Source organism: Gracilinanus agilis, chromosome 1 (genome assembly GCF_016433145.1).
Source record: "Gracilinanus agilis isolate LMUSP501 chromosome 1, AgileGrace, whole genome shotgun sequence".
In the NCBI taxonomy this organism is placed as follows: domain Eukaryota; kingdom Metazoa; phylum Chordata; class Mammalia; order Didelphimorphia; family Didelphidae; genus Gracilinanus; species Gracilinanus agilis.
The window spans coordinates 157,040,575-157,067,059 of record NC_058130.1 but is presented as its reverse complement, the minus strand read 5'-3'; the positions used below and the strand labels follow the sequence as shown (position 1 = coordinate 157,067,059).

At 38.3% G+C, this 26,485-nt stretch overlaps 1 protein-coding gene across 1 annotated transcript in view; it reads right to left on the bottom strand.

The window, feature by feature from the left end:
- TLE4 (TLE family member 4, transcriptional corepressor) overlaps positions 1-18,164 on the bottom strand; it is a 167,577-nt gene extending 149,413 nt beyond the window's left edge. The window contains exons 1-4 of the mRNA XM_044658360.1: positions 18,120-18,164; positions 16,985-17,082; positions 15,870-15,933; positions 14,597-14,641 (exon numbers count right to left, since the gene is read on the bottom strand). Of these exons, the coding sequence (XP_044514295.1) occupies positions 14,597-14,641; positions 15,870-15,933; positions 16,985-17,082; positions 18,120-18,164 (252 nt within the window). The remainder of the gene's footprint in view (positions 1-14,596; positions 14,642-15,869; positions 15,934-16,984; positions 17,083-18,119) is intronic.
- Between the last annotated feature and the right edge of the window lie 8,321 nt (positions 18,165-26,485).

Below are 26,485 nucleotides of genomic sequence, written 5' to 3'. Positions count from 1 at the left end.
CCTATGGGGTCACTTCCTGTGCCTTCCCTAGTTTGCATGTCCAGTCACAATAGATGCTTCTCATAGGACTGCCTAGGGGGCAGTCAGTTGAGTTTGATTTGTCACCCACTCTAGCACAAGTGGGTTATGGACCTCCAGAATTAAAGATGTTCTCACCTTTGGTGATTAAATCTAAAGATGGGTAGTGTAGACTTAACCTAATTATCACAGTAGCTCCTAACTGGTCTCCCAGGCTACAGACCCTATCATCAAATTAATTTTGCATACCGCCACAAGTTTAATCTTCCTTTTAAAAAAATGCTATTTTGAATACAACAACTCTCTTGCTTAAACACATGAAATGACTCCTCATTGAACACACAAAAGAGCCAAACTCTGTCTTGCCCCTAATTCAAAGCGCTCCACAACCTAGTCCTGAATTACCTTTCCAACTTTTTACTTCCCTATATCCCCTACAGAAATTCTGCAATACTACCAATCTGAATGTTATTTCCTGAAATGCATTGCTCCTTCCACATTGTGTTTTTTTAACAACATTCTCAACCTGGAATGTCCTCCACAACCTCTAATTCCTATGGAAATCTGTTTAAAGTCTACCTTTCTTTCAAAGGCAGAGCTTAAATGGCACCTCTTCACTGATCCCCCCAGTGAGAAGTGAATCCTTCCATCTTTCATCAGAAAATGGCTTGTATTATAGTGTACAATCACTTCATTTCAGATGCAGAATGAGACAGACTATATTATCTCTAAAGATTCATTTGACTTTGGACTGCCTGAGAGGGTCCAGGGACGATGCCCTGGAACATCTTTTTGTCCCTCACAGTAACTAGTTCAGTGTCCTGCACTTAATAAACACTAAATAAACATTTAATGAATGAAATGGAAAGTAGGTTGGCTATTAGCTTTTAGGAGTCAAGTCTTGTACCTATTGCCTCTTAAATGGATTAGCCTTTAAATGATGGGAAAATAAAATTTACCTTTTTAAAACCAAGATATTTCTTTTGCAAGATGATTTACAATCCTCCCTTATCTCTATATCTTTACCACCATCCTTCAACCATGCTGTCTAGAATATAAAAAAACAATTAGAACAAAGCATCTGTATCATGCCTTCCCCTTCTGCCCCAAAACGAAAGGAAAAACATGTATTCAAGCCAAAATAAAATACAGAACTTTGAGACTTTCTAGTCCAGCTTAGAAAGGCATCACAGAACACTAGATAAAGCACTGGCCTCGAGTCAGGAAAAAATGGGTTCAAATCTTGCCTTACATACTTAGTAGGTGACCCTAGGCAAGTCACCTAAACCCTGAGATTAAGATTCCTCAATTGTAAATGAAATTGGCCTCATAGTCCCTGAGGCCTTTCAGCTCTCAATCTATGATTCTATGATATAAATTTACATAAATAATTTCCTATAATATCCTACTATTCCAACACAGCCCTTCTTCTGTGGAGTTAAGCTGACCTCCCTCAGCTCACATGAAAGGTATTTTTCCATTCTGCTTGTACCTGGTTAACCTGGGTCCTTGACACTGCCTTCAGGGACAGCCACACTGAGTGGCAAGAAGTGAGCAGCCGTTGTCAGAACTGAGCTTCTATCTTCCTCCTACAGCTGACAAATGTTGACTACTGGGAACATGCTCCAAGCCCAGAGGTGGGGGAGCCTGTAGCAGGCCAAGCTGGCCAGCACTCCGTACAAGGCACTCCACCACCCACCCCAAATACCCAGGCTCCACAGAGTACTCTGTGCTACTGGCCACTTTATGGAACATCAATATTTTTTCTGAGGTAAACCAAGGCTCACAGTAGATATAATAAACCATACTCTGCAATGTCTACGTCCTTGAGGTCAGTCAGTCAATTCCTTATTTTTTTCAGAGGAAAAAAATCCAGCTGTCAAACAAACCCCTTCTTTGACACGGTGGCAGAGTTTGGAGCTGGAACTGAGGAAGCCAAACACCAAGAGGGCTGAGTCCACTGGTGCCCACACAACCTGAAGTCCAAGATAAAAACCACATTTTGGAGTTGCTGGAAAATCAAGGACTCAACAAAAATCTGGTTGCTGACCACCAGGCCCATAACCAAGAATCAAGGGTTCTTAAATTTTTCTAACTGTGAGTCCTCCTGGGGCTGTCTTTTACCCTGTTCTGTATCTCCAACCTTAGCACCGTGCCTGGCACATGGTAGCTACCACACACTCTCACACCTGAAATGTGCTCCCTTGTCCGCTTTACCCCTTAGAATCCCAAGCTTCCTTCCAAGATCAATTCAAGGGACAGCTCTAAATGTGGAGTGACTCAGGGAGCCCTTTGGAATTATTCTCAGAATAATGTCTTTAAATGTACAAAATAAAATTCATAGAATTACAAAGGAAAACAATTGTTAAAATATAGTTATAATTAATTTCTTTTAAGTTGATAAATTCCTAAGCCTTTCAAGTTGGTTGGCTGAAACATTGAAATAGCCTTTGACAACCCTAGAGATACCTTCAGACCATGAAGCAAATACATAAAATTTTCAACAAACTGTACCACAGGTAATTTTAATAATGACGACACAGGGCAAGACCATTCATATTTTTAAAGGGATTTGTTGAGTTTATCATTATGTGGTTAGTTTGAGCTTACTAAAATTGATATAATATATAAACTAACCTTTAATAGGTCCACAATTTCCTGAGCATGAGTACTCGCCCTGCATGTTACTGGGTTCAATTTTTGTTCACCCCTTTCGACAAACCATCTATAGAAAAGCCACCCAGGGTAGCACCAATTATGTTAACACTTGAACTGTCCAAGATACATGAGCCCAAATCCTATGCCCATCATAAAGCCACAATATTGCCTTTTATATCCCTATTGATAGAATACTAATGTATACTTCTACCTACCATTTACCTTTCCATTTCAGTGATCCCAGAGAATAAGTAAATTGGCTAAACAGAACTTAATTACTAATGCACAGGTCTGACTATGTCACTCTGCTTTCTCAAAAAACTCCTGTGGATCCCTAACATATTTATGATCAATATCTGATCTGTTTGGCACTTAAAGACCTTTCCACCATGCTCCAATCTACCTTTAAAGTCGCATTAGATGTTATCCACCTTTATGAACTCTGAGGTCCAAGTAAGTTCGCCTTTTTGCTATTCCTCAGACATGACATTTTATCTCTGAATTCCTCACTCATAAACTTCTATCTCCCATTTCTGTACCTGTGCTCAGATTAAATACTCTCATGTCTGAAATGCTGTCAAGGGCCAACTCTACATGAAGCTTTTATTGATTCCTCTTTATCAGTTTCCAGTGGCTCCTCGCAGAAATTGTCTTATCTTTTACTTTCTTTGTATTTGTATGTCTCTCCAATAGAATATAAGCTCCTTGAAAGCAAAGACTATTTCATTTTCGTCTCTGTATCTACAAAGCCCTGATTAAATGAACAACAACATAGTCTCCATTACGTCAGTTTAACAAGTTAATGGACCATGTAATTATAGAGGCCAGCGTTCCAGAATCAGTTACAAAAGCTGAGAACAGAATCCAGGTCTGAACCCCTAGGTCTATTAATGCATACTCTGTTTCAGTAGTTGTTTCCATGAAAAGCATGTAAGAAAACACTGTTAAAACCAAACAAGGAATTAAACTGATTATCAAGATGAATGCTGATGTTTCCATTTGTAAAAACAATAATCCTATGTGCTAAGATGCTGGTAAAGAGGTACCACAAATTCCACTATAGAGATGCCTAGCAGAGTGAAAACCTAGGCCAAAGGTTCTTAACCCTTTTTATATAATGGACTCCTTTGGCAATTTGGTGAAGGCTATGGAATTTAAAAGGAAATCAATTATACTGAAATAATTATAAAAATATTTTTTTTTAATTCACAGACCTCAGGAATTAATTCACAAACATTAAGTTAAAAAAATCTGGCCCCAGCAATCCACCAATCCAGGTAAGACCTCCATGGAAAAGAATCTTCTCAATCTAATCTCTAATACTTATGGCTAATATTTAAAATAAAATAGTATCATCACAAACACACTTCCAAAAATTTTCATGATGGAAAATAAAGGAATAGAAGAAACGTAGACTACCCTTGCCATAGACACGTAGAAACATGTACTAAAGATATCTAAGAAATCAGATCAGGCAGCACCTCAAAAATAAAAAACACTGCTTTTCAATTTTGGTTTTTAAAAGGAAATCATTTAAGAAATACAGTAGGGGGCAGCTGGGTAGCTTAGTGGATTGAGAGCCAGGCCTAGAGATGGGAGGTCCTAGGTTCAAATCTGGCCTCAGACACTTCCCAGCTGTGTGACCCTGGGCAAGTCACTTGACCCTCATTGCCTACCCTTACCACTCTTCCACCTATAAGTCAATACACAGAAGTTAAGGGTTTAAAAATAAAAAAATAAAAATAAAAAAAAGAAATACAGTAATCATTCATTCACTTGCATTGTCTTAGCCCTCATGACAAAGAAAGCAAAAGAAGGAATGAGCATGATTAGAGAAGAGATGGCAGTGAATAAAACTTTCATTAACTGTTGAGATTTGGGGGGGGGGGGGGCAGGACTGAAGATTACCTTTAACCTGCCTAAATAACTGAACTAAATCTGAACCTCTTTCTAAAGAAGCACCAATTTTTAATGTGGTTTTTTTAGGTAGAGGAAGTTGTCATATGGAATTAGCAATATTGAAGGGAATCAAGAAGCATGCAATCAAAACTAAGCATTTCATCCAATTGTTTCTTATTCTGTTCCCAGCCAGTAACTTAATAAAATTAAGTCAAAGGATCTACACACTTTCTAAATAAAAACTGCTCAAGAGATTTAAGAAACCATGGAATACTTTTAGCATGAAATCTATCTTCCTGATTCACTCCACTTCTGGGATCAAACAATAACCTTTGCTAAAGAAGCTAACATGCAGCAAATTTTCTCTTATAAAAGAAGAATCCTAGAAACTTATTATTACACAAACTAAACAAAACCACATCTCTAGGGAAGATCATTGGATTATACTAAAAGATACATTCTTTATCAACTAATCACAAAAGTAAATTTTCTGATGACAAAATGCAAAAATTTCTCAGCTTTTAAAATTAGATAATTAAAACAAATCTATTACAATCAGAAACCTCTAGAGTTAATAATAAAATTCATAAGGTTTAGAAGACTAAGTAGTACCAGATAATGACTGCTGTGGTTCTACATTGATTTATCATTATTATTGAATAATTCTCTGATGCTGACCAACATCCCTTGGTGGTCTAAGAATCAAACAAACTTCTAAAAAGGCAACATTAAGTCTGATTTTCAGCTACTGAATAACCTTTAACTATGAACATGAACCAACTGGCAGAAATTAAGAAAATGGAAGGACCTTCAACCAAGATGAGGGAAAAGAACCAGAAACTTGCTGGTATTTGGATTAGGTTGGGAGAAAGGAATAGAATCAAAGCATTACAAATGCCCTAATATGATTAAGACTCATCATTTCCCAGATTCCACTCAAACTGCATATAGACCTGGGTATTCCTAGACAAATAATTCTTCAGACACATCCTAATTAAAGACAGAATTAAAGGTTAGTTTAAGGGCAGTTATGTGGCTCAGTGAATGGAGTGCAAGGCCTAGAGAAGGGAGGTCCTGGGTTCAAATCAGGCCTCAGATAGTCCTAGCTGTGTGACTCGGGTAAGTTACTCAACTCCCATTGCCTAGCGCTTACTAGTCTTTCTGCCTTGTAACTAATACACAATATTAATTCTAAGATAGAAGGTTAAGTATTTTAAAAGAAAGAGAGAAAGAGAAAGAATATTCTATCAAGAAAAGTGTTAGTGATTAGTAGTTAAAACAATGAAAACACAAAAGGCAGGCTCAAACATTCAGAATAATGAAATTAATATACTATAATCTGCACTATCTTCTATTATGTCAATATATTCCCCAAAGGGTACAAGAATGTGAACACTTCACGGCCTTGAGTTATTTTTCCACAAATTCCCTCTCTCTACCCAGCAGTGTTAGCCCATGTTTGCCTTTCAGACTGGGCTTTTGTCCCCCTTCTCAATGCTAAACTACCCACATTCTTGTTTGACACTAACTGAATGCAAATATCAAAGTGTTTTATTAAGTTCTTTGCCACAAATGAAAACAGATCTTGGCCTTGTTGCATCCTGATCTGTTGATCCCCGATTCCCCTGGGTGGGATGGGGGTGGCGGGCAGAGGCTTAAGGAGGACTGTAAAGGGCCCATCAGCTTTGGCTGGAGGTGGAATTTGAGCACCTGGCCCTGCCAACTGAATAAGCACGCTGCCCCTCACTGCCCCTCGCTGCCCCTCACTGCCCCTCGCTGCCCCTCATCTACCCTCATGCAAGAAACGAAGCAACAAATCCTAGCCGCCGCCTCTCCCGCACTGGGCCAGGCCTGATGTCCCCATCTGCATTCTGATCCTCTTATTGTGACCCCTGACAAGACATTTAAAGCCCCTTAAGTCTGAGTGTCATCATTAAGAAAGAGTAGTGGAACGGCACGTTTGGCAAACTCTCTTGGTTTCTCCACTGACAGAAGCTATTTAAATACATGAATAAAAGCCTTGCTACCTGCTAGGTAAGAACACTGAAATGATGGATGACACATAAAACACCTTAAGCTCTAGGTAAAGAAAGGTGCTCCCATAGCACTGCCATTCATTATTTTCATAATTATGACTAGGATACTTATATTACTTTGCATTTTTCAAGTTCTTCAAACTAGAAAAATAATTCTTATTTGCCTTTTTTTCCCATGCCCCTTTCATGTGGTAGGATGGAAAAGATGGCCATTTAGAGAGAAAAAAACAGTAAGAAAAATCTTTTAAGTTCCCTTGTCTGTTACTATAAAAGACATTCTTCCAGGCCCAAGCAGATATAGCTCCAAGATTAGGACGTGGACAGAGGGAAAAGGATCAATACAAGAGAACCATGTAATAGAAAGAGAGTTAATTTGGAGTCAGAGGACCTGGGTATAAAGCCAGATTTTACCCCTGATTGTCACCTATATGACCTTCTTTAAGTCACTTATATACTTTATGCCTCAGTTTCCTCAATTATAAAATGAAGAAACTGCATACATATATTTTATATATATACACATATGTACGTGGTTTTGAAAGTCCTTGCCACTCTAAATATATATTCCCATGAATCAAAACAAATTGTAGAGTTTAGAAAGAAAAAGCTATCCTAAAAGATCACAGACTTAGAGTTAACCTTAATAATAAGGCACAGAGGCAGAATTTGAATTCAAAGGCCTGTGTCTCCAAAGCTCTTTCAGCTGGACAATTCTAGATCAAGGGGGTAAATAACTTAAAAATGACAGTGTCTACATCAGTGACCAATGAGCCTGAAAGCACTTTGTGATCTCAGTGACTCTTAAGCCTCCAGCTAGGCAAGCTCACATACATAGCTCTGATATCGTGTCATATATAACTTAGCAGTAGTCTCTTTGCTTGGCGGGTATGAAAACAATGTTTTGGCCCAACATCAAAAGACCCAAGTCATCCCTAATAAAAACACTGGTCTAGTTGCAGTAAGAAAAAAATAAAAAAGACTGAACCTAAGTGTATTGTATATAGATGACAAGATGATATAGTAAAAAACCCTGGTATCAAAAGAACCCAAATGTGAGTGGTAGCTCTATAAAGGTACTAAGGCAAGCCACTAGTTGGCTGAGCCTCCATTTTATTATCTGTAAATTAACAATATTCATATTGCCTACCTTCACCAGGTGCTTGGGGAAAGGACTGTGTAAACTATTAGAGTTTTGTTAATAAATAAAAGTTGGTGTACTCTGATCAAGTTTTCTACATTGGAAATATCAGCAGGCAACTGAACAACTGCTACTATAGCAGAATCAAAACTACCTCAACGTTCACTTTTAAACTAAAAATATTTTTATATCAAATGAACCAATGTTATTCTCAAGGCCCCTCACTCTGAATTAAGACATGTTCAAAAGTAACAGCCTAAAGAAAACAATTTAAATAAATTTAAAGTCTCTGCTTAAAACGCAAAAATAAACCTATTTTTGCCAGCTTAAATATCCAAAACCACTATCAACATATAGTACATACATGACATCTTATAAGAGCTTAGATTTAAGGGACAGTAATAGTTAAATCAATTTAAGGTTGACTATTGAGTGATTTTGCAAAGGAGGACAGACTAGAGAGGAAAAGGAAAGGCTTTCTAATAATTCTGGACCTTTCACAATGTTCCTAAGTGCTATTCAATGCATTGTCTAAAAGAAATAAATATAGACTGTCTAATCACTTCAAAGGAGGTAGAGAAAGTCTTTTTAAAAGCCAAATAGACTATATATTTGCAACTATCACCATCCCTCAACTGGCTTTTTTTTTTAACAAATTAATATTGAATTGACTACTCCAGTTGTTAGCAGGACATAAGAGTTCTTTTCTAAAAAGGAAAAGAAATGAACAAAACCAATGTCAGTAGAACTCTCTCCACTAAGATTGCAATAGCAAATTTAAAAAGCAAACCCTGCCCAAAAAAACATTCTACTTTGGATAGCTATTAACAATGCTAGTCTCAAATAAAGAAATGAAAAGGTAAAGGCTGAGAGGCAATGAGAAATAATTCTTTGCTTAAATGCTGCAAAGTCTTAACAAAAAGCAAAACATCTGCATCCATTTAGAAGTTTGAGTTGTGTGATTTCCTGCATCTCAAGGATCTTTCTGAACTACAAAGACATAACCAAACAACACATCTTCCCCCTTCTGCCTTCTCCCCTCAAAAAACCACAGGATGGTGTTTAACAAACACCCTTGTCTTTTTTATGCATACTTTTAGAAGCCACAAGGAAAAGATAAAAGCTAATTTGGATAGTAAGCTCTTGAAGAAAATGAGAAATGGGTTACCTCAGAGGAAGCAAACTGCAACACATTAAGTAGGCAAATGTTCCCTGGGAAAGTGAGTCACATTCGTCTATAAAAGACTGAGCAAGACTCACCTGTTGAAGCCACTCTGATTCCAACCTATAACCCCTAGAGCCATAAAGGACTGGACTAAGGGAGATTCCATAGTTTCAGGGAGCCCCAGATATTAAAGAGGATAGTCTAGCTGTTTGTGGGCCAAGTCCAAAAACTGTCTCAAGCCTCCAAGGTGCTCTCTGAACAATAAATGATCTGGAGCCAAGATCTCAGCCCCAAAGACCAGTCTCTTGCAACAAGCAAGGAGATAGAAGAACTCTACCAGGTGAAAGCCATTGTATATACAAAGTCAATAAATCATGTATGTAAAACCTTTACCTCTTTCCCTGCTGCCTCAAGAAGAACAAAGAATAGGACAGAATGGGAATCCCAGAACTAGAAACACCTTAAGTAGCGCATTAGTGCCTGATAGTTATAGCCACCCCCAAGAGAAGAAAATGTCTTGGCTCTGCTTCCCAGAAAAGTTTCCATCTCCTGTGAGGAAGAAAGGGTTGGCTGACTCTTGCCCTGGTGAAAAATTTCTATTTCTACTTCCTCATTAGGTCTACCAATCCTTCTTCCTGGCAACTGCTGAAAGAATATATTTTGAAATTAAGACATAACTTGGTGTGGCTGACTGGACTTGTTAAACAGGAAAAAGCAAAATGGATCCCCTATCCCAATGTATGCAAACTGTGGGGGAGCTAAGAAATGGGGAAGGAGTATCACTACTACTGGTGACACTAAATTGTGGAATGTCATAAGTTACTGGTAAGCAATACAGACAAATGGATGGTTGTATTCCTATGTTATACGAAGCAGGTGTTTTTTTGACCTAGCTAAAAAGTAGTCACAGTCTGCATTTTTTCTACATTGAAACTGATAGAAAACACGCTCAAAAATACATCCTCTATTTGGTGTTTTTCCACACAACTCCCTCCACAACTCCCCTTGCAATCCTTCATTCTGAGGTTTCTAGTTCAATAATAATTACCCTCCATTCATCTTTCCATTAAAATTTCCTACTGTTTACTAAAAGATGGCAAATTCTGTCAGTATCATTTCGATTAGCATCCTAGTTATTTGCAAATAGAATATAATGTCTTCAATTACAGTGTACTTTCGCCATTATACAACAAAAGTTCAATTCTGCTTACTTCTGTTTAAAAAAAAATTTAATCATGTAAGTGTATGCAAAAGCAAATATACATTCATTATCTCTGTCTCTCTCTCAAAACCTAGTATACTTCCTAATCATAAAGTCTTCAATGAAATGGATAATTCATGTTCAAGAAGTCAGGTACTTTTGAGGAAAAAAAAAAAAGGTAAGGGTCAAAACAGAACCTTAAACTAAGCAAACTGATTTCCACCTTCACCATTTCCCCCCACATAAATTGATGATGACACAAAAATCAAGCATGCTCAAGGCTGAATGAAATGTCATGTCAGTTGTATATTTCTTTAGCCTCTACAAATCTCTTCTTACTCTCAAAATCCTGGGCTGCTTCTAAAATAGCTCACTAAAAAGCCCCAACCTAATTAAAAACAGCTTCCTCTGCAACAGTGGCCTTGATTTCACTTATTTACACATTAGCTGCAGCCTCCTTTAGGCCAATCCAGTCCATTCTCTAGACCGGGCAGGGCCTTTTATCTGCCCCGGACAGCATTTTCTCCAGCAGATGCAGTAGATGCCGATTGATTTGCTGTCGAGCACGGTAAATTAATAGCAACAAATTGCTGAGGGCCCATCTTGCTGCTCCACCATGCTTCGGCAGTTCTGCTTTATTTGCTCCATGATGGGCAGCAGTCAGGCCTCTTCAAGTCAATTTCTTCTTAACAACCTGCAATACTTTTCAATGGTGAAAATAGAGCTGTTCCTTGTAAGTCAGAAATCAATATCCTATTGCCCTTAGAAAATGCTAAACAAGCAGTATTGGCAATCCACTTGGTACTAGAGGGTATCAGATATAATGCAAATCCATACTGCTTCCCTCCTTGTAGTTATTACAGTTTGCTAAAAGGTTCCTAATGCCATTTATCATCATTTACCATCGACTGCTGCAGCTATGATTATGAGATCCTATCAGCTGGCAGAGCCCTTTCATTTCTATTCAATTAATATTTTAACAGCACTCAAATGGTTGTTGCCCAAGTCTTGTAATAAAATTTACATGGCTTGGAGTGAAATAGTTTTTCTTACTTTGGTTTTTTAAAAAACACTTTTATGTATATATTCACTTCATTTAGATTTTCACACTGTTGCTTTTATAAAATCAAGATTTATTGAAATAATGTATGAAGACTAATATTTGGAAACAAGGGTCTTTTTGACTAGCAAGAAGCTAGACTATTTGACACTTTTTTAGTCAAAATGTAATATTTCCATCTCCTCCACCTTTTAAATTCCTTTAGCTCTTATTCAGAAATGCCTACTGGCTAGTCAAATTCCAATATTAAACCTTCTATGGTAAAAACAAATGTCCATTTAAACCTAAAGGGTCTTGTTTAATTATAGCCATCATACCTAAAAGAGCAGGAGATGCTAAGATGATCCCAAATCCTAGCATAGCCCAATTCTTCAACAATGACTGACCCTTTTTAAGATAAAAAGCCACACTGTATTTATTAAGTTATTAATTAGCAACACAAGTAACATCTACTACACACTATGCCAACTGTCTCTCCATAGAACAAATTAGCTGAGATGCCATTTAAGAGAATTATCCTCTGATAATCTCCCATGTTTCAGAAATTCACAAGGACACATCTCAATAAAATGTTCTTTAAATATATCCCTTTTGTCATCTTCACTTTTAGACTAGAATATGATATAAGAAAGCATAGATTCATATTATAGCCCAGAACACTCCTCTCTAACTTTTGTTTCTTCTAGATTCATCTGCTCAGTTCTATTGATCCTAGTAGAGATGACCAAAAATTAGAATCATATTTTATGCTTTAATTTTATGTCATGTTACTTTGTACCCTCAATTCCCCTTTAAAAAAAAAAATCAACTCATTCTACCAATCTAATGCTATTTACTCAGTTACCAAAATTTAAATTAATTATGTTCTCAAACATAATTGTTAAAAATTGGCAACATTATGCAGGCTTAATTAAGATTAAATCCAATTTACTAAATGTACTTTAATTGGTACTAATTACATTAGCTTTCATTTCAGAATGACAAATTCCCCATAGGTTTCAGTTTAATAGTCTTCTATCAAAATCAACACAGGATGACTGATGATGAGTACCAAGTTGCGGGAGGTGGGGGGAGAAGACAATATCGACCCCCACATTGTTTCTGCTCCATACATTTATCCTTTTATCAATTTGCTAAGTCACAGAGTCATGCCTCCATCACAGCCATCATTTTCTGTTCCAATGAAAAATTTCTCTAAAAATAAATACTGTGTAGTTGGAAGCAGCCAAGAAGAACAGGAGCTTTAACCGAAAAATACACAAAGGTTTCAAATATCAGGGCCACCAATTACTAGGGTACTTCCAAGGACTCTGGGGACTCCTACTCTTGAACCCTCTGAGACGAAAATCTAATAAGTGAATAAGCCTAACCTGATCTTGAGAACTAGGCCCAATTATGCCGCAGGGCAACTTCACTGCATTATTGCCTGCTTTCCATTACAAGGGCATCCAGCGAGTACATCTGGAAAAGAAGCTAAGAGGAACCAAGGCTGTCTGCCTAGGAAAACAAATAAAGACAGATATGCCTCTGTGCTTAAGGGGAAAAAAGAAAGAAAATATAATAAGTAGGTGGTTTGCAGGGCTGTCTGTATTTCATAATGTGATAAACTGCCCTCAGGATTCTTGATGTGATTGAATTTTGAAAGCAGGGGGGGAAAAAGAGGGGAAAATACACTTTGCTCTCAATTTAAAAGGGACAGCATTTGAGGACTTATGAACAAGAAGACAGCACAATTAAAGGTGTAAGTATAAAAATGTAATTAAGGAGACATCATAAAAGGCAATACTTCTGGCAAAGCATGGGAGTGTGTATCTGTCCAGTACTTATACAATTATGAAGAAATCAAAGCCTAAAGGTTATGGAGACTTGGGGTGGGGAGAAAAATAGAGAAAGATGTTAGTCACCAAGTTCAATCTTTAAAAGATACTATTTAATCTTCATATAGCAAAAAACGTGTAAAATATAGACCTAAGATAAAATTTAGCAGTGATGATAATTGCCAAACAATATCTCAGCTATAATTTGTTCAAGTAAAGCAGAATGAATGGAAGATCAAAAGCTTGAATGAATTCTCTATAAGCAGGCAGTATTTATGTTCCTAATTTAAACAGAAAAGGCAGTAAGTAATGCCAAAATGATATTCTAACTAACCTAAATGCACAGTATCCATAACATACTGTCAGTGTTGTATTCAACCAAACCATGGAAATAATAAAATAAAATATTTGGAATTAAAAATTCTGATTTTCTCAGCCCTCAAAATTAAGTAATGACTAGATACTTGCAAGTTTTTACACTATTTCCGTGTTCTTAGATACTATCAGTTTACTGTGTTTTACTAATCCATAAGTCTTAATGTAACAGAATATATCTGGTAGGTGTAAAAATAATACTAAAGGACTGGCCCATGAAATAGCAAAAGACTAACAGTATGTGGGCAAATCATTTTCTCCAAATTCAGAAAGTAGTGATTATATATCTTTAACATGAATAAGAAAGACAGTACCTAGTAAGCCACTTCCATGGCCTCTCAAGACAGAGAAATGAAGGCCCACACCTATTCCATTATTAGTTGGTGAAATATCAAGCAATACTATCAAAAAAGAATTTTAAAAAACTCCCTAAAATGAATTATTACTGCCAAACAATATTTAATTTTCTTAAAGTGCTGTTTTTCTCTTTAGGAATCCCAAATCAAACCACTTAATTTAACCTCCAGCAAAAAAGGTTAAAACCCACAGCTCAATGAGTCACACCACTCACCTTTCCTACTAATCACTACTTTTCTTTGGCTGAACTAATTGCTAGACTTCAAGGCACAGAGATGAAACTCATCATATCCTGCTAACGGGCTCATTTAACTTTTCACAAATTTTGAAAGTAACTGACAGTTTCCTGATAAGACCCAACTAAGTAGCCTCAAGGGACCAGTTTGAGGATTTTACAGCAATTTATTTGGTAGGGCCACAGAGTCCATTTTTATCCTTTGCAGCTAACCCTTTATCTTTCCATACACAATCAAACAAGAGCCTATGGAATTTACAGCTTTACTTTTTGACCTTTACTAAGAAAAAATGTTTTTCTGATCACATAAGATTCTAGTTTAGTTATATCCTCAATATAACATAAATCTTCCAGAAAATAAAACAATAGTATGTTAAACTTAAGATTCTGATTTTAAAATATGTTATTCAAAAGTAAACATTTGGTAGATATATACAAGTTTATTATTTTTACCTGATTTAAAATTATAATATACAACAAAAAAAGGGAAAAACAAAAAACCATAGCATTCTACTTATCATAAAACATTTTTAGAATCCAGTCATACAAATGTACAAAGAGACTATAAAATAATGTTTTTAAAAAGCATGATGTATTAGTAAAACAACTTTATAATTAAAGGAAACCAAGGGCTTACCTGCTTGTGCATTTCTATATTCAACCCGTAGGACATTTCATAGTACTGTTAAAGAAGGAAAATCAATTAAATTCTTGACTATCATCAGGCAATATTCCTATCTTCTGTTTGAAACTCCAAATGTCCTAAGCAAGAACTTCAAAAAATGCACAACCTATAATTCCTATTCCCATAAGCTCTATAATCAGCTCAGATACATGGCCACTAATTTTAACTTAATAAAATACAAAAAGTCGTTCTGAAATGGAAGGATGAGGGGGAGGGTTAGAAAGGGAAGTACAAATATTATATTCTCAGTGCAAATATATGAAAATTCAAAGTTCAAAAACTGAGCATCCTTAACATGTCCTCTTCTCTCTCAAAATTTATCATGAGGAAAGAAAAATCCTAGTTGTGAACTCAGTAACAAGTTTATATCAATTCCTAGGCAAGACCAATATATAAATGGGAAAAATACATGTAAAATTAATCTTTCTGCTTTGACAGAATTGGTCGTAAAGGCAGCGTTACTTAGAAATAATCTCTAGAGTTAACTTTCTCATTTTTTAAACATGGTATATTTATAATCACAAATTAAAGGGAAATTGCCTTAGATGCAAGCCCAGAATGTAATTTTTCAGCTGATTTAGAAGCCATCACACAAACATATATGATTATATGTCTTAGAAGATAACTATGATTTTTAAAGCCAGAGGATAACTGGAACTTTGCAAATCCTGATGAAATAAACCTTGAGAAATTTTTAAAGCCTCTTTTATGCAATACATCAGTAAGGTAGATGTTGCTTTTTTATTTAAAAGGAGAATCTTTACCTTCTTTAATTCCTCATTCTTTAAAAAATAAAGCATTAAAAATTCAATCATATGCAAAAAAATTCTTGGTTAAAATCATTTGGAATTATAATAAAACACAACAAAGCAAACCACTAAAATACTACTATTTTGATATTAACTATAAGCAAAGCAGAAATGCATAGTTTTTTTTGTTATTTCAGCTTTTTTTCCCCTCCCCCCAAATCCTTAAAAAACAAAGCACAGAGAAATGACATAGTATGCAATTAAACTTTAAGGAAAATTTCAAATCAAAACTAGTTGTCAGAGGCAAGTTCTAACATCCTGGAATTACAGGTTTCTGATGAAAATTATGCCACAATCTCAACTACAGTGGCAACACAGTAGTGATCTCTTTTGTAGCCTCAAGCTAACTGAATGAATTCCTGTTTTTGGTATATCAAACTAATAGACATTTTGAATGTGTTATTCAGCTTTCTTACCATGACATAATGCCGCTGCATCTCAGTCTTCTCACTAGCCAGTTTTTCACATTCCAGTTTCAAACTGTTCAAGACATAATGAAGCATAAGTACTCCATAATACTTGATTTATATTCTCTTCTAATCCAAGTATGCTCATTACCTTCCTCAAGATCAGTATCCATAAATTTCAAATCAACAATTAAATTACCACCACCACCACCTTTTAATGGAATGTGCTACTTGAAGTGTAAGGTGGGAAGAGGTTTGGAATCTCTATTTTATTCCTGAACCTTTTAATATAGAAATGTGCATTCACAAATTCGTTAAAAGAAACTATAATTTAAAAAATTCAATGAGATGAATATGTGGTCACAAATGATAAAACCCAATCCCACAAAATATCACAAATGAATTTTCCTAATTGTTCTACAAAGAGATGAATAAAAATATGAATCAAACATATCTTAATGAATGATGACTCTTTCCCTCCAAAAACAGAGACAAGCTGAATACCATCACCCAGGGGGCAAATTGTTGATTTTGTTCAAATTGGGGTTAGTTTAAAAAAGAAAAAAGTCACGTAAAGAGAAATATACATCAATCAGAATTATGGCAAGATCATTTCAAAATGTCAACTTTAAGTCAATTATCACTCTGAGAATAAAACATTCAGCAAAAATGCAATGAGATAGCTCCCTTATGAGAAGTCAAGATTCTCCTCCTTAAAAAGCTCAGAACAGAAATGTGAAATGGTTGGGTAGAATAAAGAGGAAGAGGAAGAAGATTCCAAGCAACAAATAAGCAAAGAAGTAAACAGGCCCCTGAATCTTCTTTTCCCTTGCTTTCTTTCTGTCCAATTAATCATTATTGAAAGTTTGCCACCATCTTCCAAATCTAGCCTTAAGGCATTCTGGCTTCTTTTCTATTAATTTTGGGGAAAAAGGTTCACACTTTCTTGCACCTGCCCAAAACGGTACTCTTATTCATCCTTTCTATAAGACGAAGGGAAAAAAAAGCCACCCTAAGTCTTTACATTCACCTTGGAAAAAAGGGGGTAGCCAGGGTAATGGTGAGGAGGGGGAACTGACAAGAACTAAGCAAACAGGAGGATCAAGGAAAGTAAACATCATTACCTGTGGTACTGAGCCTGTAAAAACTGAAACTCTTCCTTAATCCTATCGCAAGACTCGGAAATTGTAAATTTAAAGGGTTGAGCAGGCTGATGCGGTGCCTAAAGAACAACAATAAAATATTTAATTATCCCACATCACAGATGAGGCAAGAGATTGAGAAAACACACCATGCAGGGCTAAGAGGGAAGGGGGGGTGGTTCACAGCACATTAAGGTAAAGAGCTATTAAAGCTCCCCTCCCTCCTCCTCCCCCACCACCCCACTTTCCCTCTAAATACAGAGAAAAGTCTCTCCTCTCCAGGTAGCAATCCCCTCATTCCCAGTACTCTACACCCCCCAGACACAGACCACGCAGGCACACACCGTTTTTTTCCCCATCCACGCCTTTCTCAGGAACATCAAGGTTCGAAACCTCTTTTCTCATTAAGGGTGAGAAGGGGCAGCGGCTAGAACACACGCACTCCCCCAGCCCGGAATCGAAACTGCCAAACTGCCACGGTCTATGTCAGGGACACTTTGGCCACATTGTGAAACTAGGATGGGGGGGAGGGGGGGACGGAGAGGAGAAGGAGCTGAAAACGACACGTTTCATTCTCCAGGGACTGGGGGGGGGGGGGGGGGGGCGACACTACCCCTCCCAGCGCGCACAAACACACACACACACACACACTCTCACACTCACACTTTAGACCCCTAACAACCCAAGGATGGAGAAAGCTCAGAGAAAAGCCCTCCCACTCCCACGTCTCTCGGTCTCCCCCTTTCTACCCCCCCCTTCCATCTCTAGACAAACTGAAGGAGCCGAGATCGCAAATCGTTATCTTCAGGGTTTCAGGGTTTCCCGAAGACAACAATAAGAAAATGGCTACAACTCAATTGCCTTCTCCAAACGACCCCCCCACACACAATCCCTTTTCTCCTTGCCAATATCCAACAACGGCAAAGCGGCTAAGCTGGAGTGAGGGCATGGATTTATCTGTCTGGGGTTTTTCCCCCTCTTTCAAAAAAGCCCTCCTAGTAAAACTGAAAAGGTGGGGAGGATAGCTGGGGGGCGGGGAGGGTAAAAGGGGGGGAATCCCAGCGAAGAAGTATCCCCGTGACCCTTCTCCGCGGGCCGGGGCTTTGCTTGCACTCACCGGGTGTCTGGTTTGAGGGTACATCTTGCTCAGATCGCGAATCATCCAAACCGATTTAGTTGGCGGCGCTGGGCAGAGCAGCTCGGTTCATTTGTTTTAATGGCAACAAGGAGGAGAAGGCACCCGGCGGGCGGGCGGCGGGGCTGGCTGGCTGGCTCTCGGAGGAGCGTCTCTCCGGCGGCGGTAGCGGCAGCAGCAGCGGCGGCGGTCTCTGCGCCCCCCTCCCCGCCCCCGGGTCTCGCGTGACACAAGAGGAGGAACCCTCGGCGGCGGCGGCGTCTCTGTCCCCGGCAGAACTGAACCGCTCCAACATTCCACGGGGGGCTTGTCACTGGCCGGCGGTCATTGTCGAGGGTGGAACGTCTCCCCCGGCAACGTTCGAAGGCTGCAGTCCCCACGTTCCGGAGGGTCTGTTCTTTTCGAAGGAGCGGCTATCCCGGAGCTCCGGAACGTTCCTTTGGCGGGTAATACCCCTCCGATCGCACCAGTCACTGCCCTCCTAATGTGGTGGTGAGGTGGAAACCGCGAAACACCCAGTGCACCCGCACAGTCTCGCACTCTCTCGCCACCCCACTCCAAACTTTTATTTGTCTTTTAATTGGTTATTATTCCTCCGTATGCAATGCCTTTCTTCTTGCATTTAAAAAAAAAAAAAAAGCAAACTCCTTTGATTAGGAAGCGGTCCTTGCCCGGTGCTTTCTGTGATTCTCTGGAGATTATTCGGCTCACAGCAACGATCTTTTAACATGCACCTTTTAGCTTCTTTTGCCTCATCTCATTTCCTTATTTTTCTTCCTGTTTTTTCTAGTATTTCGCCCCTCAAAAAAAATTGAAGGGGGGTGCTCAAAAAAAGAAAAAAAGAAATGCTTTGCGGCTTTATTTCTTTCTCCTTTCAAACTCCTCGAACACCACCACAAAACAACATACAAGAGTGTGAGAGAAAGGGAAGAAAGCAGCTAGCAGCCTAAACAACCGCTCCGAACAGCTCTAACAACACGCTCTGTCTAGGTGACTTCTTTGACCAAATTTAGCAGCAGCAGATCATTAACATTCTGATACATATTCACAATCATAGAAGAAGAAGGCGCGAAGCATCCCGGGAGATGTAGTGCGATCCTGGTGACTCTTTCCCCAATCCAAGTTGAGGGACTGAGTGAAACAGACTACAATCACCGCCAGGCCAAACGAAGACTCCTGGGTCTCCCATCAACGCCCCGCCTACTCCCGTCGCAGCGGGCGACACAAGCAACCAATCAGAGACTGCTGAACATTAATCGCCGTTCTGTGTTACTGCCCATCATTTCATTTCTGACAAATGGGGAACCAGTAGGGTGGAGCCGGAGAGGCTAGTTCCCACGTGGGGGCCGGGCGTCGCCCGAGGCTTGGGCCAATGAACAGTGTGGGTTGAGGAGAGCGGAGGCGGGGCAGAGGCGGCCCGCCCGAGGTGGAGCTTCGCGGTTGCTGACGTTCCTTAGCGCGAGCGTTCGAACAGGGGAAACATTTGTTCAGCTGTCAATCAAAGTAACGTGGGTCTTGGTGGAGCTGTTGCCTCTGCTGCTGCTGCTGTTGCTGCTTCTGCTGCTGCCACTAACGCGGCTGCATCTTCACAACTGGGTGATGGTGGCAAAATGAGACGGATGGAAAGGGATAGGATGGATAGTGAGGGAAGGTAGTAGGGGATTAGAGGGAAGGAGGTTGGGTGGTGGTCAAATGCACTCAACTTCTTATTCTCCTCCCTTTCCCTACAAAACCCTCAACTCCAAACCCAAACATGCACACGACTCTGCCCTCCACGGCGGCCGCATTAGCCGCGCCAGGAATGCGGACTAATTAGGGTCCAATGTCTCCTTAAAGAGACAAGCTCGGCCTTGTGTAACGTGCCGAAACCCCTGTTGAGACAAGAGAGGGAGGATCACGCTGATCCTACTTCTTTCAGTTCACATCAATTTTACGCTCCGCTGGAGCCGGCATAATTTTCCGTGTGAACGGGGACTGAGTCCCCCTGCCCTTGTTTGGAGACACAAAGCACCGCCCAGTGACTAGGCGGGTGTGGGGGTGTAAGAGTTTGGAACCGGACTAGGGGGCCAGGGTGGGAGGAGGAGGTTGAGGGGTGACTGTATGGAGAGAAGACTCCTCTTAAAAATAGTTTAAAACGGATGTGATTGCTATTTAACCCTAGAACTCTAAATTGGTTTCTCCTTCCTCTAGAGAAGGGGGAAGGGGAGAGAAGAGTAACCAAAGGCTTGTTATTTTTTTTTTCGTCCGCCCCACCCGCTAAACCAACTTCATCCCAGGCCTGGGACGGAATGATGAAAGTTAGCTACCCTTGAGCTTACGAGACCTGGAGAGGGGGCACGGGATCCCCTAAGAAACTTCTTTTCCAGCTTCCACTCCCATGCTCCCCACACTTTAAAAAAAGCGCCCTTCCCATCCCCATCCTCCGCTCTTTTTGTTGATCAAGAAATACAGGCCAACAAGTTTATTTCCAACAACCCAAAAAATCAAAACCTAATGTTGGGATTGGAACGGGGGTCGTGGAGAGAGGTCTCTAGGTGGACCTTTCGCCCCAGTTTAGCTCCGGAGAAACCGTGGCTTCCTGCAAGGAAAGCGAAAAACGGCGGGGCTGTTGCATGCCCACCAGGTTGAAGTGGCATTCCAAACGCCCAATCCCTCTACCTTGCGTGTCACCAAGCGAGATGCGCTGTGGTGGTGATAAAGCCAGTACGAAGAGCGAGAGAGCCTCCCTCCAGTTTGCCCCCATTAGCACCAGCCCCTCCCTTTCCCTCCCCCTCCCCCCCGCCCCCTTGCAACTGGCTGATGCAGCTTAACCTCATGCTTTTGCAGAGCCTGGGGCTGGTAAGCAGGGTTATCCAGCTAAGCCAGGAGCCAGAACCTTAAAGGCCAGGCTGGTTCATGAAGGGATGGACTTGCAATTCCTGAGCTCCAGAGCCTGCCCAGACTTTAAAGTGGAAGCTTCCTGAGGCACCATTGAGCTTAATTTGGGCCTTGTATATTAGTGTTTAGCAAATAATACTTGATAATATTTTATGGTAATATTGTTTGAGCAGTCTTGAAAAACCTGCCTCGTTTGATGCAAGTCAATGTCCCATTTTTATATTGGATATAGAGCTCCTACGTAATTAAAGAGGGGGGCAGGGATGCAGAAATGTGTACAGACACCACCCCCTTCTCTTAAATAGCTCATCATCCTCATGAAGTGATGACGATAATGAAGAAGAAGGAGAACAGCTATTTCAAGTTGTAATTAGATTCCTCAGGGGATTGTTCTAAAGCTCTCTTACTGTTTTTCCCAAGGTGAAAAAGGTGCCTTCCAAGCCATATCCTGAACCTCTCCCAAAATTTTAAAAAGAAAAAATGACCTTTGGTAGTAATGCCTTTCAGCAATGGGCAAGGACAGACTGATGTAGGCTGCACTTTCAAAATCATTCATGACTTTTTATATACATTATCTTATGTGATCCTCACTAAAAGGTAGTACCAGTTAGTTCATGTATTATTATCCCCATTTAAGCAGTAAGAATACAAATCTAGTGAGATCAAATGATTTGCCCAGGTTCGAAAAGTATCAGAAGCCAGGTTGTCTTGTCCCCAAATTCTGGGTCTTTGCCTTTTCTACTTGCAAGTTTTATGAAATAATTTATACTTGTCCTTATAAGATGCATGAGTATTCTCTAGAGTTCTTGCAAATATAGCAATATGTTTCTTGCACTATCATGGAAAACCTTTGAATCAAATGAACCATATTTACTGAAATTCTGGGAAGCAGTCTCACTTCTCCCAGCACAGGAAACTTGATGAGACTTCTAATAAAAGAGCCTGAAGAGATTGAGAGGGTCAATGAGCAGAGGATGTCCTTTGCTCTGTTAGAAAATATCAAAAAGCTTGTAATAGGAAACTTTCTTTTATCTCCTGACAGTTGTGTATCAACAGGAGAGCTGAGAGAGGGGGATCAAATTGTTTGGGTTTTTTCCCCAAGAAAAACCCCCAAGTACTCAGGTAGGTTTCATCTTGGACCTGCAAAACAGAGCATTTCAACTTTTAATATCTAAGAGAAAGAAAGAAAAAATAGTCAAATCTAGAGGTATTGTGATCCATTACTGCACCATGATACTACACCTAACAGAAATGCATGTCACACCTTAATGTTAATCATATAAGTGCTGCCATTAAAAGAAAAAGTTTTTAGTCTACAGAAACCATCATTGTACTAAAGAACCAAGTTGATTTGAGGGTATAATTCTGGCTCAGTTATTGATTTAGTTACCTAATTTTTCCAGTTTGCCAATATTCAGTAAAGTAGATGTATACTATGCTGATTATTATAAAAATTTAATAAACTATTGTAAAGAATCCTCTTGAGCTCTTCAGTCAGGGCAGATTTTAATGCCCCACAGATAATCTACGAATCAACCTAACACAGTTGTGAGGATAAAATGAGATGATATTTATAAAGTGCTTTACAAACCTTATAAATGCTGGCTGTTGTTATTTTTATTTATTCATATAATCATTATAACTGATTCTTATTGCAAAAAAAAAAAGTATTCTTGGCTTAGAATTGTAATAATGACAATGGATAATAATACTGACTGGAAAAATGGCAACATATACCCCCCAAACAATTTTCCCTAGTTACCCCAGATTGTTTGACTTTCAAAGAGTCATAGAACCAGGCATTAGAAGGGACATCAAAATATTTTTTGGTCCAGCCCCCTGGGGTGCAGTAAACAGAATGAAAGTCAGTAGATCCTAGTTCAAAGACCATTTCACTTGTTGGTCCTATCACCATAGGCAATACCTTTTTTTACAATTTATTTATTTAAATAAACCCTTACCTTCCATCTTAGAATCAACACTCTATATTAGTTCCAAGGTAGAAGAGCAGTCAGGGCTGGGCAGGGGTGGAGTAAGTGACTTGTCCAGAGTCACATAGTTAGGAAATGTCTGAGATCATATTTGAACCCAAGACCTCTGGTCTTTAGGTTTGACTCAATCCACTGAGCCAACTATCTGCCCCCTAAGCAATAAACCTTTTAACCTTTGTGACCGTCAGTTTTCCTTCTCAGTAAAATAAGGATAATAAAACCTGTGATATTACCTGATGAGTTTATTATGAAGATCTAATGAGCATATAAAGTGTTATACAAATCTCACTTGCTGCTATTCTTATGATGGGATGCCAAGGAGGCCACTGCAGCTCAAAGGGATTAAGTGATTTGCCCAATCTCACAACTGATAAGTAGTGAAGTAGAAAGGAAATTCTGTGTTCTCCAGCCCCTTGTGCACAGTTCCCTTTTTCTATCCTCACAGAATTGATGTCGATCAATTAAAATATGTGGTTTCAAGCATATTTACTTTAAAATTCATTCCTTTTTTTAAAAGCAATTATTTTACCTTAGGAGGGGCAAGGGAAGGAGGATTATGGGAGTAAATTATGGCTGGCTGCAGAAAGAGCAACTCTAGGAACCCTTGCACTGTCTCCCTCTTCCTCCTCCCTCTCTTCACCCACCATATCTACCCCTTGGAGTCTTTTAAGACTTGAAAAGAGCAGCTGAAGAAATACATCTTCTGCTAACTACTTTTTTCCTAAAACTACTTTTTTCAAGTATTCGTATAGGTTTCTGCTTCATATAGGTAACAGCTTCAACCCAGATAGAAATTAGATAAGAAAAACTATTTATTTTTAAAAATTTAGATGTATAGCGGTCCACACATTTAATTTGGGAAAGAGCAAAGTGGAAAGAGTTGAGTTTAGAGTCAAGGGAGTCAGGTTCCAGTTCTGACTCTTTCCATTTTATGATGTTATTATGCTATTATTATGTATGTTACCTTGGGCCAGTTACTGAACCAGTCTAAACCTCAGGAACCCCTCAGTAAAATGAAGAACCTGAATTAGATGGTTCCCAGTGTCCCTTCCAGTCCTAAAACCATATTCCTATGGGCTTAATAAGAATGTAAAACTTAATACTTAAGTACTTAATACTATACATTGAAGTAAGAGAGAAAATAGAGCTAAATCCTATACCATTCTATGCATTTTTAAAAAATGTGTGCAGTTTAAGAATACCTCAAAGGACCAAGCAAATTTTGATTTCATTTGACAAACCTAATCCTTCTAGTGGGACTAAATGGGACCCAAATTTTAAGGGCCTATAATCTTAATACCTTTGTAAAACTCCCACAAATATATTTCATTTCAGGACTTGTCCGCAATCTTATCTACCTTCTACAACAAGTCAGATCTATCACATAATCTTTTTCTTTAATAGAAATTCTTATATGACATTGTGAATGAGCCATCATTTATATTAGGTAACATCTTATCTGGTATGGTACTACTTTTAAAAAACACTAAAAGGGATTCAATCTTATTATTCAACAATTATAGTACTTGCCAAATTTCAATAAACAAATAGAAAATTCTGAGTTTTTCACTTATTAGGAATGGTTTTTTTTTTCAAGCTTAGCTTAAAATAGAAAAAAAACTTTTAACTGCTTTTATTTTGATAATCTTTTAAAGTCAGTGGGAGAAAGGTGTAAATAAAAGTTTTTAATATGGATCCTACACAATAATATTATGCAGGAATTAATGCCTCTAAAAAGTTTTATTTATTTTATTTATTTTTTTAAGTAAAGAGATCCCTTAGTCTAGTGCTATAAAGCATAGAAGGAGTAACTTTTCAATCAGTGAAGAAGACCTTATGGTAAATTTTACATTAATCATCAGGATTTAAAACCATTTTGTAATAAATTCAGGAAAGCTAACCTTCCTGAATTAGTAGCAATTTAGTTCAACAAACATTATGGAGAGCCTACTATAGTATTATGATACTTATGTTAAGTATTTAAAACTTGTGGGTTTTCTTAGTGAGAAAATTTGGCAATCTGACACTAATTGCCTCACACCCTGATTCATCTTTTGATAACTTGTTTGAAATGTCCCTTTATTCCTGAAGTTATGCTTTCTTTAAAAAACAGTAACAACAACAACAGAATCTAAGTAGTAACTTTACAAATTAGTTCACTATTATCATGAGAATGTTCAGTAGAACGTGAGCTAGAAAAATGGATTTTGATACTATTGTGAACAAATATGATTCACATGTTTACTGTTTTTAGAGCAAGTTGTTAAAGACCAGGGATTCCTAAATTGTAATTTAGTTGTTACTAATAATCTGTTTCAAAATATAGTACATACGAATATTCAGCAGTTCTTTAACTTTTCAAGTATTTCTTCTAAAAATGACAATTTCCCACCATTTAAAATGGCCTTATTTTAACTTTCCAAATTATGTTCACTGATAGTTCTCCAGAATGATTAAAGTCCACCAGCAGTTTAAAGATAAAAACATTTCCTTTAAAAAGAAAAAAAGCATACAGACAAGTCTCTAATGCATGCAAGGAGGGTAGGGGGAAAGGGAAGTCCATTTTGTTTATATCCCTGATAGATGACAGTATTGCTGATTATAATATTATTTCTAGCTTGGCTTTCCTCTTCCAGACCATAATTTCTCTTTAAATTCTGTCTGGATGAATTACAAAAGGTGCCTAGTTTGGAACACAGGAGGCAAGAGAATGGAGAATGAATGAATTTTCCCCTTTCATAGAGATGTTATGAAAATTAGTCAAATTCAAAAGCCACCTTGGGTTCCCAGGAGGAATGATGCTACATACAAACAAAACAGTCTCACCAGTGGTTATGGCAGGATCTCTGCCAATTGCACTGTTTTTGTGATTTTTACAACAGATTCCTAGAACTGATAGGCAAATATATTTTTTTATATTTGTAAGCTACTCAAAAGCAGGAACTGTTTTGTCTTTGTATCCCAGGCCTAGCTTAATTCCTTGCCCATAGCAGACACTTCATAAATGTTTGTGGCATTGGATTTCAAATTTTGGTGAATATTATTTTAGTCACATACATTTTTGAATTATTTATACTATGCCTAAGAGACTCATAATCAAAGCAGTATCAAACTACTTTTAATTAAACTTTGAATATCAGTGAGACTACTGAATAAGTAGACTTTTACTAATTATTGAAACTAAGTATGTACAAACATCACAAGTTGGGAAAGAATTTATTTTAAAATACAATATTCCATTAAGTTAGCCACTTAAATAGTAATGACTGAAATATAAAAGTAATTTTGCGTTTTGCTGTTTTAAGAATGAAGATTTAGGGTGCTGGGGATTTTCTGGGATTCAAATAAAATAGAGATCATGACTCACATTGCATTACATTTATTCTATTACAAGATAAGTATGTCAGTTGGAGAGAAATAACAAATCTAAACATAGTTGTGCATAGCAAAAAAAAGGCATACCTTCCCTTTTTTAAAAAA